At 31.3% G+C, this 20,198-nt stretch overlaps 1 protein-coding gene across 1 annotated transcript in view; it reads right to left on the bottom strand.

Annotated features, from left to right (window-relative positions):
* LOC132741120 (ephrin-4-like) overlaps window positions 1-17,954 on the bottom strand; it is a 186,660-nt gene extending 168,706 nt beyond the window's left edge. The window contains exon 1 of the mRNA XM_060729212.1: window positions 17,593-17,954. Coding sequence (XP_060585195.1) covers window positions 17,593-17,729 — 137 coding nt within the window. The 5' untranslated portion in view covers window positions 17,730-17,954. The remainder of the gene's footprint in view (window positions 1-17,592) is intronic.
* Window positions 17,955-20,198: the final 2,244 nt, after the last annotated feature.

Genomic DNA, 20,198 nt, shown 5'->3' with positions numbered 1-20,198 from the left:
AGGAGAAGAAGAAGAAAAATAAGAAGAAGAAGAAGAAGAAGAAGAAGAAGGAGAAGAAGATGATGATGGTAATGATGATGATGTGGATGATGATGATGATGATGTGGATGATGATGATGATGTGGATGATGATGATGATGATGTGGATGATGATGATGATGATGATGTGGATGATGATGATGATAATGATTGTAATGATGATCATTTTGTTGTTGATGATGATCCTCACATGTATGCTATGAATATAATAAATGATTTGGTCATAATGCATTCTATTTGGAAACAGTTAAAGTTCATAAAGCATGCATTCTTTTCAATAAGAAACATTAACTAAAATATTTGTAAATATTAAACTGATGCTGAAAAAATAAATAAAATAAAACAAATGAAATGAAACAAGCAATACATATATTCAATTCCTTGAAAGCCTCAATATCCTACAGACTGTATAAAAAGTAATTAAAGTTTCCCATGACTATACTTTTAAAAATTATAAAATAATATCTGCAATAAAAATGATTGATCACAGTTTTTTTATATTATATCTTTATATACAAGTATCATTATTTCCAAGTGGTTAGATAACTTTGACACAATTATGACCTCATTTGATGAAAGGTGAAAACAATTTATTCTCATATCATAGGTGTTGAGGTGGTTTACTGTTCTATGTAATTACTGTTTGGGTCCCCATGCGAGGACTGAATCTGCCAAGCTTGCTTTACAAAGGTCATGCAGTGGTTCTATCTGTAAATACATGCACACATGAGCATCAGTCATCAATAGTAATGGACATAAATCAGTAGCTGCAATACTTTAAACATCCTTAGAAAGCAGTTGTTTCCTGGAGCAAGAAACTTTACATTCATTGCTTAGTACTGGTTGGTTCCAAGAACAGATTCGAGAGTGTTTCAAGAAGCTAATAGCTTCCAACACAATTGCACTAAAATAAATTTGTATAGACTAACATTCCTTTTAGTGTTGAAGATTGAGGATTTAACTTGTTATGGCCATGCTAGGACGCATATATGCTGATGTTGTACTATTCATTGTTTTATTTAAACTAAATTAATTGAACCAAGTCTGTGATTTTCATCAGATTGTTTATATACTGTTGTCATAGCTTCCAACGGATCTTTCTCTCTTTATAATTTCTTCACACTTGATTTGCTCTTGAATTTGACTGGGGAAAACACCTTTCATTTTCAAAATAACATTTGTAAAATGTACTGGAAAAATTTCATCAAGCATGTCAGGCTCTAAATTTGTAATGTTGTCTGGAATGTGAAGATCAGAATGTTAAAAGTGAGTAGCCAATGTTATGCGGAACTTGGCAAAGGTATGTTTTTCCCACCTTATCCCAGAGTATGATGCAGCCCACTACTGTTCAACATTATGCACTTATTATCAATATATTGACCAAGACATATAACTGTTCAAGTTTGTTTGTAACCTGCAATTGGATTGGTTTGCTGAGTTTTGGAGCATCTCTTTGCAGAGCATTACCAGTATACTATAGGCCTGCCATATATCTGCAAGACTTAAATGCTCAAAGAATATTTTTAAGATTGTTGAGATAAGTTTAACGCCAAGCAACCAGATATTATACTGTTTAAAGACAATATATGAGCATTTATAATTCATGAACACACATCATTAAGAAAATGATGTATATTATAGATGGTAAGATTCAGAACTTGAAAGCATTCTAAATTTTCAATTTAACTACAATGATAAATAATTCAGTGTGTCACTCAGACATAAATAGCAGCAATCAGCGAAGAATCAGTCTCTCGTCAGATGCGGGTAGACTACCAATAAGTCCAAACCTTGTTATATATAGGAATAATTTTCCACCTGTGCAGCCAAATTGGAGCTCTGAGGCTGGTCACTTATAATTTACTAGCTGAATATGTATGTTACTTTTGCAGCAATATTTAAATTTTAACCACTATCATTTTTGACTCAGAATCCAGGCATAATGTCTGGAGATCAGGAGAAAACACATTGCAATTTACCTATGATATAATGTGTCATATTTTTTAAAGTCATAGTATAAGTAAAAAAATGTTTTTATTGCACATGCTTCTGGTGCACACATATTGCACAATATTGCAATAAAATACCTTTATCTATGACTGTTGCATCCATATTGCATAGGACTGTAATAAAATCTCCTAGTGTATAGATATTGCACAGTTTTGCAAATCTATGTTGGGTGCATACATATTGCACAGCATTGTAATGAAATTCCGGCATCTGTGACTGGTACAAACATATTGCACAGTATTGTAATGAAATTCCCTCATCTTTAACAGTATTGCTATGAAATTCCCTCATCTGTGACTGGTTTATACATATTGCACAGTATTGCAATAAAATTCCCTTATCAGTGACTTGTGCAAACATACTGCACAGTGGTGTAATTAAATTTTTCTGTGACTGGTACACAGTCTTGTTATAATTTTTTTAATGCCCTCATAAGTGAGTCGGTTGCATGCATACTGCACAGCACTGAAATAAAATATGCCGGTGCATATGTTTGTGATCATCAATGCAGTGTTATGATACTGTAGCATTCTACCATATTTCTGTCACTATGGTATGTATACACACTTGACAGTGTTTCACAAAAGTCATGTTGGTACTGTAACACAGTTTGACTGTATTTCAATTAAAAAGCATTCCAAAGAGATGCACTTTAATTACCTTTATGTAGTTTAATACTAGCAATGATTGATTGTTTACAATATTAGATTGACTTTCATGAAATAAATGTGACTAAACTCTAACCAATAAAAAACCTATTCAAACATGAAGGTACTTCTAAATTGTCTCTGTAAAACGATGTAATTGTCTTATTTTCAATTGCCCCTATAAATAGTTGTCTGCAATCCAATGTAAAATCTTTGAAGAGGGAAAATATTGAACAAAATATCAAATGTGCACCACAATGACTTGTTTGTACTGCATCAAATTTCATAGTTTTTAAACAAACAATTTACTGTAATTATAGACATTATTGCAATCAATTTAAGGCTTAAGAAGTGCTCTTGAAATTATAATGCTTAATATTGGAAAACGAAATAATAAAGGAGACATCCAGCTCATGAACTTTTACCATAGAATCGTTACCTACAAAAATTTGAAAATATTCAAGCTAACAAACGAAGCTCCATTTGAGCAGCGCCATGACAAAATCAACATAGTGCGCTTGCGACCAGCATGGATCAGGACCAGCCTGAGCCTCTGCGCAGTCTGATCAGGATCCATGCTGTTCGCTATCAGTGCCTATCAGTTCTCTACTTGTAATAGGGTTGTAAGCAAACAGCATGGATCCTGATCAGACTGCGCTGCTGGTCACAAACGTATAATGTAAAAGGAATGTCACAATATGAACTTAAAGTAACAGTTCTAGTTATCTTGTATCCAATCCAAAAAATAAATATAAAACTAAAAAGGGAGGTAATTTCAAGAAAATTATTTCAATTGCTTTCCCTACCAAATTTTGAACATATTATAATTAATCTATATAAACTTGGAAGAAAGTTTTTTAACCCTTACCACACAAGATATTTTGAACAGACCTATCCATCTTTTAATCTGGAAAAAAACTGCATTTTTAGGGAAAATTTAAAATAATTTAAACAGACAGAATAGCTAACATTGTAGATTATGATCAGGCGACACATCCGAGTGCCAGTTGATCCTGGTCACATGGGTAGAATCTGCTACAGCCAGAGGGCTTAGGGTTAATATTAACAGTGGTCCTTTCCTACTATAACTGATAGAGGAATTTTAAGGTAAAAACATTAAAATTACCGTCATGACCGTGTGAACATTTTATCAAACGTCAGTCGTTGGATCAAAATTCACTTCTTAGCCTTTTTAAATGTATTGCAAAAAACTTTTAACAGGTATTAACAAAACAAATAATATGACAGTTCATGTCAAGAGAAAATGTGCACAAAAAGTCTATGACACTTTCACAAATTAAATAATTCAATTTGACGAAAACAAAAAGGAGTGAAATTACATAGGTGCTCTCAAATAATTTGTTTATACAGTAGTTTCATTAATTTATGGATTTCTTCAAGGGCTAGATAAACAAACGGCACTACAGAGGTACAATTAATGATTTAGAAAACCCATTATGTAATATGCATTCGAATTATTCACCCATCAAACATCTTTAATTCGCAATTATTTGCCAAATGTGACCACTTATCATTATTATTAATGTGCGAAATGGTAATAGTTTACTGTATCTAGGCATATGTGAAGAGGTGCTGTATCATCACAGTATGTTTTACTCCCAAATAAATGTCTTCAAATCACTTAACGATGTTTACTCACATAGGGTAATGTCTGGCCACCTTTTATCCTGGCAATTGAGGATTGTTCATAAATAGTTGCCCCCATGTCAGTCTTTAAGATCATGTTTTTCAGTACTTACAACCATGTTAAACAAAATACATGACTTTAAAAAAAAAATTTTATCAGTTATTTATTAAGTTAACAAGGGATTTGCATTAGACGTTATTTTAAGAATCACCAACTGTTTATGTTTTTTTTTTAAACAAAATAATTTGTTTTACATATCAAGAAACGCATCATGTACCATTCTTTATTTTAAGTTAAATCTTTAAATCTTCATTACAGGCAATATCTCAAAAGAATAAGAAATGTGTCCACAGGACATGGGTGCCCATACATTTCACTACTTTGTTAGGCTATAGACTGAAAGTGTTACAGAAGGACATTGGTACAGATGGACAAAAGGGCAAATATATGACAAAAGGACTAAGGCAAATCTATATACAGTTGACTCCAAAAGGCCACAAGTCTGAGTGCGTTATATAGAAAAAATACAGTAACTGACATGAAATTGTGTTATTTAGGAAATTTTAAAAATGGTATTAAAATGATATTTCAGCCAAGTCTTGTGATATTGCAGGTCCTTGTTGTGTTCAGAGACACATAATCAAAATACTTTTTTTTGTAAAATCTTAAAAATTTGAATCACAGTGTACAGTACTTTGATTAAGTTTCAATTTTATAACAAATGCAAATCTCTAACTTTATATGCATTTTGGTTTCTTAGATCAGCAGTCTCAATTTTTTGCTATGGATGACAGATGGATTCTGAGGTGAATCTGGCACCTTTGCTTGTCTGTGGCTCAGATATTGGATTATTTATCTTATTTTGATAATGATTCTTTATAAATAATAGAAGATGCTGAGTCCCTCTCTGATCTTCCTATTATTGTCTTGAAATAATTTATAATATATGAGCTTTGTTCTGTGATTTTGATCCTGGTAGGATTATTTTTTTTTTTTTTTTTCATTTTTATTTTAAACTGTAGCATTATAGCACATTGATACAGACAGCTAAAGATCAAAACATGTAAGCCTTCAACAGCATAGATTCACAAATTCAAGCTGTCTATAGCATTTTGTCAAAAGATTATTTTTTTCAGTATCACCCAAATATTTCACTGGATTTTTCTTTTAACATCAAATATTTATGAAATTGGCATGAAAGGTTATGTTTTCTGTGCTTTCAACAGTTTTTGCCAGACCTCTGACTATAACGTCAAAGCCAAGAAATGTTTCTGGAAATAATACAGACTGGACCTATGATTCTATATTAACTTAAAATACTTCTACAATTTGTATGGTCTTATTAGTTACTTCTTTTCCAAATTCTGACAGGCCACACCAATCCACAGCCATCTCCTTGATAAACAAATGTTTAAGATCAAGTACAAATGTATAAGCCCCATGGACCATGGCCGAGGTTAATGGATCACCAGCCAATCCCTATGATGAAGCTGTATAGCTTTCTGTTTAGTTAGCAGGATTTATAAACCAAATGATGAGAGAAATGTAATTTGAAACAAGCTAAGAGTAACCTTAAACTCTCAGCTACCTAGCCTTGATTGACATCGAGCTAAGAATAACCTTATACTCTCAGCAACCTACCCTTGATTGAAAACGAACTAAGAATCTAAACTTTAAACTCTCAGCCACCTAGCCTTGATTTGAAAACGAGCTAAGAGTAACCTTAAACTCTCAGCCACCTAGCCTTGATAGAAAACGAGCTAAGAGTAACCTTAAACTCTCAGCTACCTAGCCTTGATTGAAAACAAGCTAAGAGTAACCGTTAACTCTCAGCCACCTAGCCTTGATTGAAAACGAGCTAAGAGTAGCCTTAAACTCTCAGCCACCTAGCCTTGATTGAAAACAAGCTAAGAGTAACCTTAAACTCTCAGCCACCTAGCCTCGATTGAAAACGAGCTATGAGTAACCTTTAACTCTCAGCCACCTAGCCTTGATTGAAAACAAGCTAAGAATAACCTTATACTCTCAGCAACCTACCCTTGATTGAAAACGAACTAAGAATCTAAACTTTAAACTCTCAGCCACCTAGTCTTGATTGAAAACGAGCTAAGAGTAACCTTAAACTCTCAGCCACCTAGACTTAATTGAAAACAAAGCTAAGAGTAACCTTTAACTCTCAGCCACCTAGCCTTGATTGAAACGAGCTAAGAGTAGCCTTAAACTCTCAGCCACCTAGCCTTGATTGAAAACAAGCTAAGAGTAACCTTAAACTCTCAGCCACCTAGCCTCGATTGAAAATGAGCTATGAGTAACCTTTAACTCTCAGCCACCTAGCCTTGATTGAAAACAAGCTAAGAATAACCTTATACTCTCAGCAACCTACCCTTGATTAAAAACGAACTAAGAATCTAAACTTTAAACTCTCAGCCACCTAGTCTTGATTGAAAACGAGCTAAGAGTAACCTTAAACTCTCAGCCACCTAGACTTAATTGAAAACAAGCTAAGAGTAACCTTTAACTCTCAGCCACCTAGCCTTGATTGAAAACGAGCTAAGAGTAACCTTAAACTCTCAGCCACCTAGCCTTGATTGAAAACGAGCTAAGAGTAATCTTAAACTCTCAGCCACCTCTAAGCCTTGATTGAAAACAAGCTAAGAGTAACCTTTAACTCTCAGCCACCTAGCCTTGATTGAAAACAAGCTAAGAGTAACTTTAAACTCTCAGCCACCTAGGCTTGATTGAAAACGAGCTAAGTCTCAACCACCTAGTCTTGATTGAAAACAAGCTTAAAGTAACCTTAAACTCTCAGCCACCTAGCCTTGATTGAAAACAAGCTAAGACTAATTTTAAACTGCCTTGATTGAAAAGGGAGCCATGTATTTGCTACTTTACAAGATTGGTGTTTATAGGCAGGTGTAACTGGATATAAAACAAATGATTTTTATAAGATTATAGCCTTTCAATTATCAAATGGGTTACTTGATTTACATTTAACTCCTTGTTCAATATTTAATTGGTGAAATTTATTGCCTTCTTATGTGTTAGGAAATTTAAATAAATATATAACACTTAATACAAACTAAAATATTAATGCATGAATTGATTTATATCATAATTATCTCACTTTAAATATACAAGTTTTAAAAACAATAAAAACGAGCATTTACAACTATCGTTATAGACAAAATGGCTACAGTTTTGACTGGTTTACAATAAGTTGATGATAGTCAGATAACGATACCTGGTATTGTTTGACACTTCCTTCATAGTCTAAAAACTGAAATTCTAAACTTTCAGGAACAAAATTATAGCCATACTAGACGGTTAAAGGTATTACAAAGTATAATAAATTTATTTCTATCAATTCTCTTCAGAAATATTTTGTAATTCAAATGCAATTTATGGCATTTTAGAAAATTTAAGTAATTTATTGTTATATACAGAAAATAATTTATATATTAAATGATAAATATTTTTCATGATGAGCAAAAGAAATGTGTTTATTGTTCCATTTTTATTTTCTATACATAATTTACAAGTGACGGCAATTTCCCATGATAGTAAATTTATAAATATTGCAATATTCAAAACGAAAATATGACAATATGATAGAGTGTTAGCAATTGGAATTCACCAATCATTTTTTTTTGCATTCTGTTAATAGATACTTTCCAAACATTGAATAATTAATGCATTATCTCTTTAAATAGTTTGAATTATAATATTTTCCGCTCTCAAAACTATGCAAGAAATTTGGTAATCCGTGTTGACATCATTCAACAAGGAAAGTTGCGCCTCCCTATGTTTAAACTGCAGCTTAATCAAACAAAAACATTAAAGAGTCATAAAATGGTCAAGTGATTTGAATGCAACAACTATGTGCTACAAAGAAAAATTCATTTTTCAATATTGACATAAATTGTTTCTAACATCCAGAGGTTAGTACATTATCGGCTAAAGAATCGGAAAATCCTTGCGTCAATATTGGCACAAGCAAATTTGGCAAGTGACCTCAGCAAATTTGTTACAAATCCTCTAATTTCCGATCTTTCCATGCTAACATGATGAGGCAATTTCCCGAAAACTATTTCATTGGATACGTAAAAACTTTACAAAAAAATAATTGCGTATCAAAAATCATGAACTCAAGTTGCCATCTTGATATTTTACAGTTATTTTTAACACAACCATGTAGACAAATGAAAGATAGTTTCCTTTAAGGAAGGAGGCACTTACTTTGACATAGCAATTTCTGCGTAGGAACAAAAATTTAGCCAGTACTCAATACACTATGATCTTACAAAGCTAAAGAAAGATTGGCCGGAAGTTTGAAAAAACAAATGCTCAGATCTGCTATTTAAAGGCATCACAAAGAAACATGTTGCGTAAGAAAGCATGTTATGGGAGTGTTTGACATTATAACATTTAGCAAGACAATATATTTTTTTTGAATTCTATATTCTACTCTTCAAAATGCATGATTGTATTTATAAATATCCATGCAGTGGCTTATCAGTGCTGTGATAAAGTGGCTTACTTACTCTGTGAACCGGAGGGTTAAAACTACCAATACCACCACAAACTAAACTTTGGCCAGCCGGCATAGCTTAATCGGTTAGAGGGCAAGACTTGTAATCTCAACATTGTGGGTTTGATTCCCTGGCTGGCCAACTACTTATCAGTCTTTCGGAAGAGACTTTAAATCGAGGTTCCATTTATGAGTGCTTAAACACTTGGCACGCTAAAGAACCAGAAGAAGCTTCTTGAATTGGGGCATCTGTCTGTATCTGTATCTTGCACTTTCATTTACTGAGGTCAGTCTCGCCAATATCGGCAACCGGTGGTGAGTATACATGTATATAAACTCAAACACACACAATCTAAACTGGATTGTCCATTTACAGAATTCCAGCGATTTAGAAATTTGTAACAAAAAAAACAATTGCTATCAATATTTGTCATAACAAACCCTCTTACCACCTGTAAAAGTAACACAAAACTACATTTTCGTAACATGGCAATAGGTTGTAATTCTGCAAGGCTTTTATACAGCTCAGAAATTGCAATATTTGTTTCCGTCTCCCATTATTAACATGCCATATTTATACGGAGATAGTATTATTGATGTACTGTGACATTACTGCCATAGGTTTATTACCACATTTTCCAGAAGATAAAAGACGTGTTTATATCGCATAACATATCAAATAAGCAATATTCTCTGCAGCGATTCTTATTTTTTATATTCTTAATATCTGCAATAACGCTCAAATAGAAAACAAAAGTAGAGGTGCTAGTAATAAACGCATGCGGTTGTGTGCAAATTAAAAATTCTCACCATTCCCTAAGTTGACAATTGAGGAAATTGCCACTCTGCACGGAGGAAATCATTGAATGAACGATCAATTAAAGCTTTAATTATTTCTCTCTCTAAAACACATGAAGGCTCTGAGGAGGTAGCCATTCATGCCCCACTTACAAATCATTAATTACTTAAAATAGCTCACTTTATACAAATTACCTCCCTTTATAATAACAATTCAATTAACTGCTTAAACTGATTGGAAATGATAATATTTGATGAAACAGTATTTCAGTAATTATAGTCATGTATAGTATTGCTTTACTGATGTTGTAACAGTACTTAACTAACTAAAGTCTCTACAAGTACCAGTCAACTACCCTACTTAATTCAGCAGAAGAGAACCGCCTCCGTGGTCGAGGGGTTAGAGTCGTTGACTTCTAATCCAGTTACCTCTCTGGCGTGGGTTCGATCCCCGGGAGATGCTTTGGTAGTTTAGCGCAGAGGAAGGTTGTCTAGTACTGGTGTAACTCTCCAGGAACGATGGTTAGGAAACTACCCGCCTATATGACTGAAATACTGTTGGGAAAAGACGTAAAATAAAAAACAAACAAAATTAGCAGAAGAGGTCATGTGACTCCCTAGGAGATTATAACTTCAACACAACTTGTCTCAGCTACAGAAATATGTGAAAAGGTTCAATGTACACATTTTGGACCTTTATGACAATTAGAGATACTTTATAACGATGATTGTGTTATCATGAACTGATGATGATGTGGCAAATGATGAAATTGATGATTTAATATTATACTTGATAATTGATGAGCATTATCCACTTATAAATGTAACAATGATGATGATTATGATTATCACTGTGGTTGTAATGAGTTACGACGACAAAGATGATGATGGTGATGTTAATGATAATGATGATGAAGACGATGGATGTTGATGATGATGAAGACAAGGAAGAGAACGTTGGCAGTAACAGATAAGAAAATAATGACAGTGATGAATAAGACAATGATGATTGCAATAATGATGATGATTATGATGATGATGACAATAATGATGATGGTAATAACAATGATGATAATAACGATAATGATGATGATAAAGATGACAACCATGATGACGACAATGGTGATGATGATGACAATGATTGATTGTGTAAATGATTGATGATGACAATGATGAAAACTCCTAGAAAGACAAGATAATGATATTGATCATGATATTGTTATACATGCAATGTAAAAAATAAACTGATTCATGTTTGACTTTACATCATGTTAAGTACATTCACATTATTAAAAATGATTATGTCATAACTATTTGTCAAGTATAACAATCATTTTATCACGCAGATAAATTGATAATGCAGATCTACACTGACCATTGTGCATAAGGTGATAGCACTGTTCAAATACATCAGCCTGTTTTTTATCAGATAAAATATTTCAAAATGTTGATAAAATGAACACATTCATTGTAATCAGTTTAAAGCATTTTTCATAACCAAATATTTGGAGGTACACAATCTTTGGACTGTCAACGTGTTTAAACCAATACAGATCACCCTGATAATATTGTTTTATAAAGTCTGATTTTTCAAGCTGATAAAGTTAAAGAGTCATTGTTTTGGCAATGGTGTGACAAATTTAATACGGCCGAAAAAGTTTGATATTCAAGACGAGTTATGTACCGTATTGAAAATGCCCTTCTATTAAGAGTTCCATGGCCCCTAGTTTAAGCCGAATACTTGTTCCATTCCAGTTTGATAACCCCATTTTATAAAATAGAAGCCTTAAGAATAGAAAATATTTCTTATTTTTAGTTTTATAAATGATTTCATAAAAAAAGATTAATATACTTGTACATTTATGTAAATTTGATAAACATGTAATTGACTTATGGTACATTTCAACTTCATCCTTTTATACATTAGATACAATAAAATGATATTAAAGGGACTTAGAGCCGTGTGTCACCATGGGCTGTGTGGTCAAGGTCACTGACTTTGAATCACTTGTCATTCACCACTGTGTGTTTAAATTTTGCCATCGACTTTTGAATATTATGACTTATTTAAAAAAAAATAACAGCTAGTTTTAGGAAGGTCAGTGGTTCTACTCCGTTGCTGGCATGTGCCTGAAATAATGCACTGAGGGGCATCTGAGGTCTTCCTCTGCCAGTAAAGCATGATCTGAACAGTGGTGGCAGACTTATTAACCCCAACCCCCAAAAAAGTAGACACCTTGAAGTTTGTAGCTAAAATTCATTTATGATTTATTTTCCTTTGGCCCTATCGATCTACTGTACTAGTAAAAGAGAGGGATGATTCTATTTTCATTCAATGTATTAATAAAGGACATCTTAGGAGAAAATTGATTAAAAAATTCTATAATTAACAATTTAAATCTATGTACAAAAATAAATATTGCCTTGCAGGTTTCCAGCGTTACATGACAATTATAAAATTCATCAATCAATGAAATTTCTTTTAGATTTGTAAAATTTTATTTCAGACATTTAATTCCGTCAATTAATTCACTTCCCAGCGGACACAATCCAAAACAGTGTAAAGACTGAATAATCGTGTTATATATTTTGGAATTTTCTATTTCATTATCTTTCTTAGGTTCTAGAGTGTATGTAGAAATATACATGTAACATATGAATGCAGAATGAATGACCGTGAAGAAGAGAATAATTCATCCATATTTTGAATTCTGGACCCTTAATTTTAGGGGTCTAAGTCTCACATATTTTTTTTATTAATTTGAAATCATGTTGTTTTCATATAATTCTGATACAGATCATAATTTTACCTGGAAAGTGTGTTGGCAAAAAGTGATATATTTAAAAATCATGAATTATATTGAATAAATTACAATAGTCCTAATGAAATATTCGAATGCTAATTTTCTTTGGCGTTGCAGCAGTATATAATTTTCACACAACTGCCATCCAATTTATATCTTTCCATTATGGTAATGTGGTAAGACTTTTTGGTAAGTTACAGCTTTATATACCATTTACTTTTAAAGGCAATGGACATGGGCTGTATAATCATATTGAACATGTCACCATTCCTATACCTCTATGAAACATATCTGTAAGACATGCTTAAAAAATTCATTCAAAATGTTCTTCAAAAAACTTACTCTGTCTTTAATTATATATTTAGTTTATTACAAATTTATGCTGTAATATAGGTTTATGACTTGCCAGTACGTATGAATGCTTTACTTAGTCCCATAGTGTAAAACTTTATTAAAGCATGTTTTAACAGCCGTCTTTAATCCGATAAATTAACACAAACAGTCAACTAATCCTATTTGTAAAAATACACAACTAGTCTTTATTTCTTTGTTCATAAGTCTCTTTAAGTCGCTGAATTATTTGACTAAGTCATGAAATCCCCACCAAAAATTATGTAAAGAAAATATCAAATAATTATATTAAAAATGATAATAATCATATAAAACATCATGGTTAAATGATAAATAAAACATTAAGGGAATTATAGGTATATATCTATTGTCTATTATGTAATAATAATAGAATAAAAGCTTAAAGAGGTCCTTAATCTCTGGAAAGTAGTCTTCAACATTTCCACAAAAAATATACTATAAAAGCTAAGGCAATTTAGGTAGGAAAAAAGGTAGGAAGCAAAGATTACACTTGAAATGGGTTATTTATTATTCAAAGTTTAAAAATATGTTGTTTTTTTTTTTTAAAAATCGGCATTTCAACATCTTACTTTCTATGTATTCATTTAAATAAAGAACTGACATATCTTTAAAAAAAAACAACATGTAATTTAAGAAACACATCTTCGCTTAATCAATATTAACATATTATGGTAGAAAATATCAGAATTATTTATAGTTTAACTTTCAATTTTCTACTTTACGAGCATGAGATGTCACGGATAATAATTTTATATCACCGGACCCTTTGATCATTTCTTTAATTTATGACAAGGCAGTCTACATTTAATGTGGTTAAGAGAGCATCGAATAAAAAAAAGAACATTTAAAAAACATAATGAATAGCTTAATAGTAATATTTTCTCATGCAATGATTTCATACATTATCAATTTTCAAATTTTAAATTTTATTTCAATCAATTTGATAAAACCAAGTATCATACAATAAAAATAGTTGTCTAATGACATCACACTCGGGAAAATTTTCAGCACCGTTAGAAAAACAGGAGGATTTTTAAGTTATTGACATAAACCTAGAGAATTTGGAAAAATTTATTTTGCATTAATTTTCAAACAATATTTTTTAACTGAATAAAAATAAAAATATTCATACATGTGAACTTTTTTGATGATCAAGTGGGAGATTTTTCTTCAAAAAGAGGGAGATTTAAACAAAGAAGGAAGTCCTGACATTAAAAATAGGTAGATTTTTTTAATTTGTGAAAATACCCCTTATTTCAAGAAAAATCTTTGAAAATATGGCTGAAGAAATTGGGAGTCTCGCTAAAAATGGGAGAGTTCACATGTATGCTTATTTTAAAATTCTATAACAGGGCTACATGTAATATTTCAAGTAAAAGTGAATATAGAATTAAGGGCAACATAATTATATGCAGCATTAAAATAAAAGAGAATTATTCAGTCGAAGTCTATGCTTAATAGAAATTTTCAAATATATAATCTTATAAGACACTGTATCTTCTAGATCAAACAATAATAAATTATCATTATGGTTAAATATAATCACTTTTTCTCTCCAGAATTATAAAGTAAACAAATAGATTTTGTTTATATTTTGCTTGTATCAGCGTCAGTGTTTGAGAATCATCACTATAATGGCGGACAAAATGATTAAATATACCTAAATAAACAAAAAATGAATTTTGAGGAATAAAAGTTCTTCGGAACTTTTAAATATCATGTCAATGGCCATATGATATAAATTATTTATGTTACTTTAAAAACCTAACCCTTAGGTAATTTACTCTCAATTTAGAAACTAACATTGTGTAAAATTAGAAATTTAATGTAATGTATTGGGCTGAGACACTTTTAACATTATTTTCCTCCATGAAGCATGTAATATCGTTGATATCTTCTCGCTTAATTTACAGTCACCGCATCTCGTCTCTGATTATTTTAGCAGAAACATGCACTTAGGTACACATCATTCTATATCATAGTTTAAACATAGGAAAAAAAAAACGAAAATGTATACGTTAAAATTCTTGCAGAACGATTATTGTAATGCAGCCTATGTTTCAAACACTACTGGCTTACAATAATTTGTAATTCTAACATAACGTAAATTAGAAAAGCAATTACCCCTAGGCTTTCAGTACATTTAATCACTTTTCTCGGAACTTTTTTTTTCCCTTCTGCTTTTACCAGAATTATGGTGTGGGTTTTTTTTTCTGATGATCAATTTGATTTAATATTTGCCTTATCTAATTGTTAATCTTTGTGATTTATACTTACTTTGATACAAACACTTGGAATGTTTAAATAAAATGCCACAGCTTAATCTAAATTTATTACTTTTTAATTGAAGGTAATTTTCTTTCAAATTTGATATATTTTTCGTTTTTATTAATCATTTAAATACAAAAAAAAACAAAAACATTTATACCATGGCAAAGTAAGGAAAGAAACATTTAACTAATGTCCAATTAATGATAAAAAAGTTTTGTTTTAAAAAAAAAAAAAAAAAATACTTATTAAATAATGCACTATTACGTTATGATTATAAATGAAGAAATCATTGAAGTCTGAAAGGAGAAACATTTTTTCATTATAAAAAACCTATTTCCATTTAATTTCTGATGTTCATAGTGCTATCAATTAAAAATCAATTAGGTTAAATTTTTGTGTTAATTTATTTTTTATCTGACATTTTATAAGAAAAAAAGAACTCAGCATATCATTGATTTCATGTGTGTAAATCCTGAAAAAAAATTCTTCCTTCATAAAATGAAAGTGTGTTTTAGACTAACAAGAAGGAGATAATGATTTCTTAAATGTCTTTTGAAATTTAATAAGTTTGTGCCCATTGTTTGACAGACTCTGGAGCTGCATAGTTTTTGCTTGAAAATTGTTCATAATATTGTCTGAATGATCATGTCACAATACACAAACAGATTATTTGTTGAATAAATGGCAGCTGAAATATTCCACCTAGCAGGTAGTGAGTTGTACAAAATCTTGAGACTAATTTTGTAGTATTACATAATTTGTAATAGGGGATTAATTTACTTTAATTATAATGGTAATAGGGGCATCTAAGAATAAAGATGCCAGGGATAATTGTGTTACAAGCCAATCGAAACAGTGCTTACTAGAAAATGAACATTTATATTGATCAAAGATTTGTTTTGAATGTGCAGGCTGTGAGAAAACTACAAATATTTCATATTCAAGAAATTTGTAATGCCAACAATTATATTGACAATATACCTATACCAAGTTAAAATACAAATTTTAATAAAGAAGTTTGTTGGGGGAAAAAACAGCCAGTAAAATAATCTGATAATAACAACATTAATTTGTTGCATTAAACAAAATACTTTATTGATCTTAGTAAAAGTTAAGTTTAAGATCTTTTTGGCTTTTAAAGGGAGACACAGGCAAAATTTTCATTTCTTAGTTTTGAAATTTTCATTCATTATTCTGTAAATGTCCTCAAAATGAATACACTAAACAGTCAAAGGAACAAAACTATTCTCCATATAAAGAATAAAATGGTGTTTTCCTAACTTGACCCGCGTGGGTCAGGTTAGAGCGCTAAAATTTCACAATAGTTGTCACTCTGTACTCTGGAAACGTTAAAAAACATGTCAAATCAATTACTTAGACTTGTTTCAATCATACAATATCCACAATATTTGTTATTGTAACTTCCAGGGTTTGTTCAAATCGCATGACTTGTTTTTAAACTATTCGGTGATTCTGTTCGCGTCAAAATTTCGTTCAACATATATAGATATATTTAAACTTCAAACCCAAAATATATAGAATTTATACAGAAATTCATGTTGGGACTTTAAGAAATGTCATTTTAGGGTGATTTGAGTACAGAAAATCATTTTTATATTTTTGCCATTATTTTGCCTGAGTATCCCTTTAAAATACCATCATAAATTCATTTGTATCATTATTATATATAACCAAACATAATTTGGAAAAATAAATGAACAGGTCCATACTGATATTCAACTTTTAATGATAAATTATATAATTTTATTATAATATCTTTACTTCATTATTTTGCTATCATACATGTAATTAAGGCGTAAACAATAACATAGGGGACTTTAAGTGTCTAAAAAGGTGACCAGCACCAGAAGTCACCCTTTAATTTGCTAAAAATAAGTAAAATGAGCCTTTTTAAAATCAGTCCAATGTATCCTAATATTGAGATAAAATGAATATTAATTATACCATTAAATCAGGAATTATGTATGTGAGCATTATATGAAGCTGATGAGTTTATGAGCATTTAAAGTGGGAAAAACTAAAGTTTAAATTCATAATATTTTATTATTATTTTATATTATTAAAATATCATAGCTAGGCTATATTTGATCATCATCAGGTTGGGGTAGATCCATATATAAAATTATGACTGACAATATGATAATTATCAAATTCTTATATTGGAACAACAGATTAATTCATTTTGTTTGTCTGTCAAACTCAGTTCATTCTTCCTTTTTAATATTTCTTCTGTCTATCCAAAGTGTTTTCTTCTTCACAAACGGACCTGGGACATACGATATCGTATATCCCAGAACGGACATACAACGGATGGCATGTCTAAAATATACTAGAACTTACATGATAAGAGGCATTAATCAAACAATATTTTCCATATCATCACCAAATAAGACAATTTTATGATTAGAAAGTAAACAATATAGTTAGTTCAAATAGCAAACAAATATTACTCACTTTTCGTTCTCTCTCGTCCAGTTATAGTAATAATTCCGTATATTGCTAGCCCTTCCCATCCCTGGAGTAACCAAAGAGGTCCATAGCAGCATCAACAACAACTTAAAAATATAATCCAACCAGGTACACTTTGACATCGCCGAAAAATTACTAATCAACTAAACTAAAATTGAAACTAAAAAGGCACGAGATTTCGTTTCTCTATCAATTGTAAATCCTATCAACTGTTAAATCCGTGAGAAGTTTCTATATCATGTTAATAAAGCGTAATCCTCATGTTTATGTTTTGTATTCCAATGATTTTTAAAAATTTCCAATTATTTTAGAACTTCTGCTCTTTGCCGCGACATTTTGACAACTGACTGCTTGATTGGTAAACTAAGCGGACATGTATATGTCGAGTATATTTTGGTCACGTGAATACTGTTACCTGTGTAATAATTCAAGGGAGAAAAATCTTACAAACTTTCATTAATCGATCACAGTGGTCGTCCGTGTATTCAATGTATTCTATACAATTAACCCGTCTTTTAAACTTAAACTTTCACTTCTCATTCTATATTTTTCATTTTCTCTTTACAGTCAATCTTATTCACTTCTGTCTTCTTTCTATCATCATTTCATGATACAACAGTTGTATCCTTCCTTCCTTCCTTCCTTCCTTCTCAATTTTCTTTCTTTCTTTCTGTTATTCTTTCTCCCAATCAATTTTCTTTCTTTATTTATTTCTTTCTTTCTTTCCTAATCAGTTTTCTTTCTTTCTGTTATTCTTTCTTTCTTTGATTTTTTTTCTATGCATTAATTAATTAAATTGTTGAAATCTCTCTTTTTATGAGTTATTTTTTTTCATTTTCTTTTCAATTTATATCTGTAAACTTGACTGCAGCACAACAAACTATAAGGCTTTGGTTCATATGAATATATACCCAATTAAAGAGAAGGATTTTCAATGTCTTGTATGTATGCTTACATATTTTCTCTCCAATGTATCTTAAATTTTTAACTGACACAATTGTAAAGATAAGGGACAACATATTTTTTTTTCAATAAATGAGAAAGACTCGTGGAATATTTGTCATAATTAACTGGCAGTCTTTACATGGTTTGCAGAATAAATAAGGTGGGGAAGTTATGTACGCCAAGCTGATTTTCAATACCCGCAAACTCTGTAATTCAATTACCGATAATGTAGCTTTTTAACTTCCGACGATCCATGATAAATTAAGCTGAAACCGGTTGAATGACGACCCTGTTCCATTCCTGTATAGGACACAGACTTTCTTTTATGATTTAAGTGATGAAAATGATTTGTACTTGTATCGATTAAGTGTCATGTTTTTCAATGTTTTTAATGTCAATCAGTCGAAATAAATCATATTAATATATTCGCTGACGGCATTAAGTGGTAGACAATTTTTTTGAATATTGAATATTGAATTGAAGATGTAAAGCACCAAAATGCATGCAAATTGTTTAACGATTTTTATGTACTTTCTGTATACCAATGTTGATTTTATCATAACTCTAAAAGTATATTAATTCTGGCAGTCTGTGACATCTTTTCACTGATTTTTGTAAAAATAATGTCATCATGAGCATTCGACTCAGCAGGATAAGGCCTTTCATTGTTTTATAATTTCTTATAGCTTCTCAGTCCATTGCAGTCTGAAAAATAAAGTAAAATCTTCCATCCCAAAAAACAACTGATAATCTTCCCCTTTCCAGAGAGTTGATAACCCATCAAACACACATCAGTACTGGGGGTATAGTACTTAAATACCAGTTCTAGTACTTGCCAACTTCTGCAGTACCAGTACTAGGTTTTGGTTCAGTTTGAAGTAACTGTACTTTTATTTTGAACTTTCTTGCATATCAGACTGGCGTTTCCGTTAGTTTTACCCATGCCGGAAATTTCATCTGGCATGGGGGGTTCCAGATGAGTCGCGTGCTGTACAATGGCACGATAAAGATGACGTCATTTTACCATTATGAATGATTTTGTAATTCATACGCTGTTGAATGAAAGTAGTTACGGTTGTAATGATATAAATTTTCATTGAAAATATAGATAAAGAATTTAAAATATAATGGAATATGGTAGAATATGCAAGAAAAAATATCTGACATATGTTTGCGGTTCGGAATCGGAATATCCGTCCCTCGGTCACCCGCCCATGGGCGGTAACTCGGCAAGCCTCGTTACCGCCCAATGGGCGGGTCACCTCGGGATGGATATTCCGATCCGAAACGCAAAATATGACAGATATTATTATTCTTATGCCATCATTATGTAATACTCAATACCTCAATTATATAAAAAAAAATCCATTGCTTATGCCACAATTATGTGATAAACCATTGCTTATAGACAAAAACATGTTGGTTGATTATGCAAATGTCATGAAGAGATCAATTGCTTATGCCAGCATTATATGGTTATCAATTGCTTATGTCAACATTATGTGGTAATCAATTGCTTATGCCAACATTATGTGGTTGCCAACATCATTTAGAAATCAATTGGAATTATTGCTTATGACAACATTATATGGAAATCTATCTTATGCCAACATTATGTGATTATCAATTGCATATGACAACTATTG

The sequence above is a fragment of the Ruditapes philippinarum genome, unplaced genomic scaffold (assembly GCF_026571515.1).
Source record: "Ruditapes philippinarum isolate M1 unplaced genomic scaffold, ASM2657151v2 ctg159_1_1_1_1, whole genome shotgun sequence".
Classification (NCBI taxonomy): domain Eukaryota; kingdom Metazoa; phylum Mollusca; class Bivalvia; order Venerida; family Veneridae; genus Ruditapes; species Ruditapes philippinarum.
Note: the sequence above shows the minus strand (reverse complement) of the source record. Positions and strands in the feature narration are given on the sequence as shown.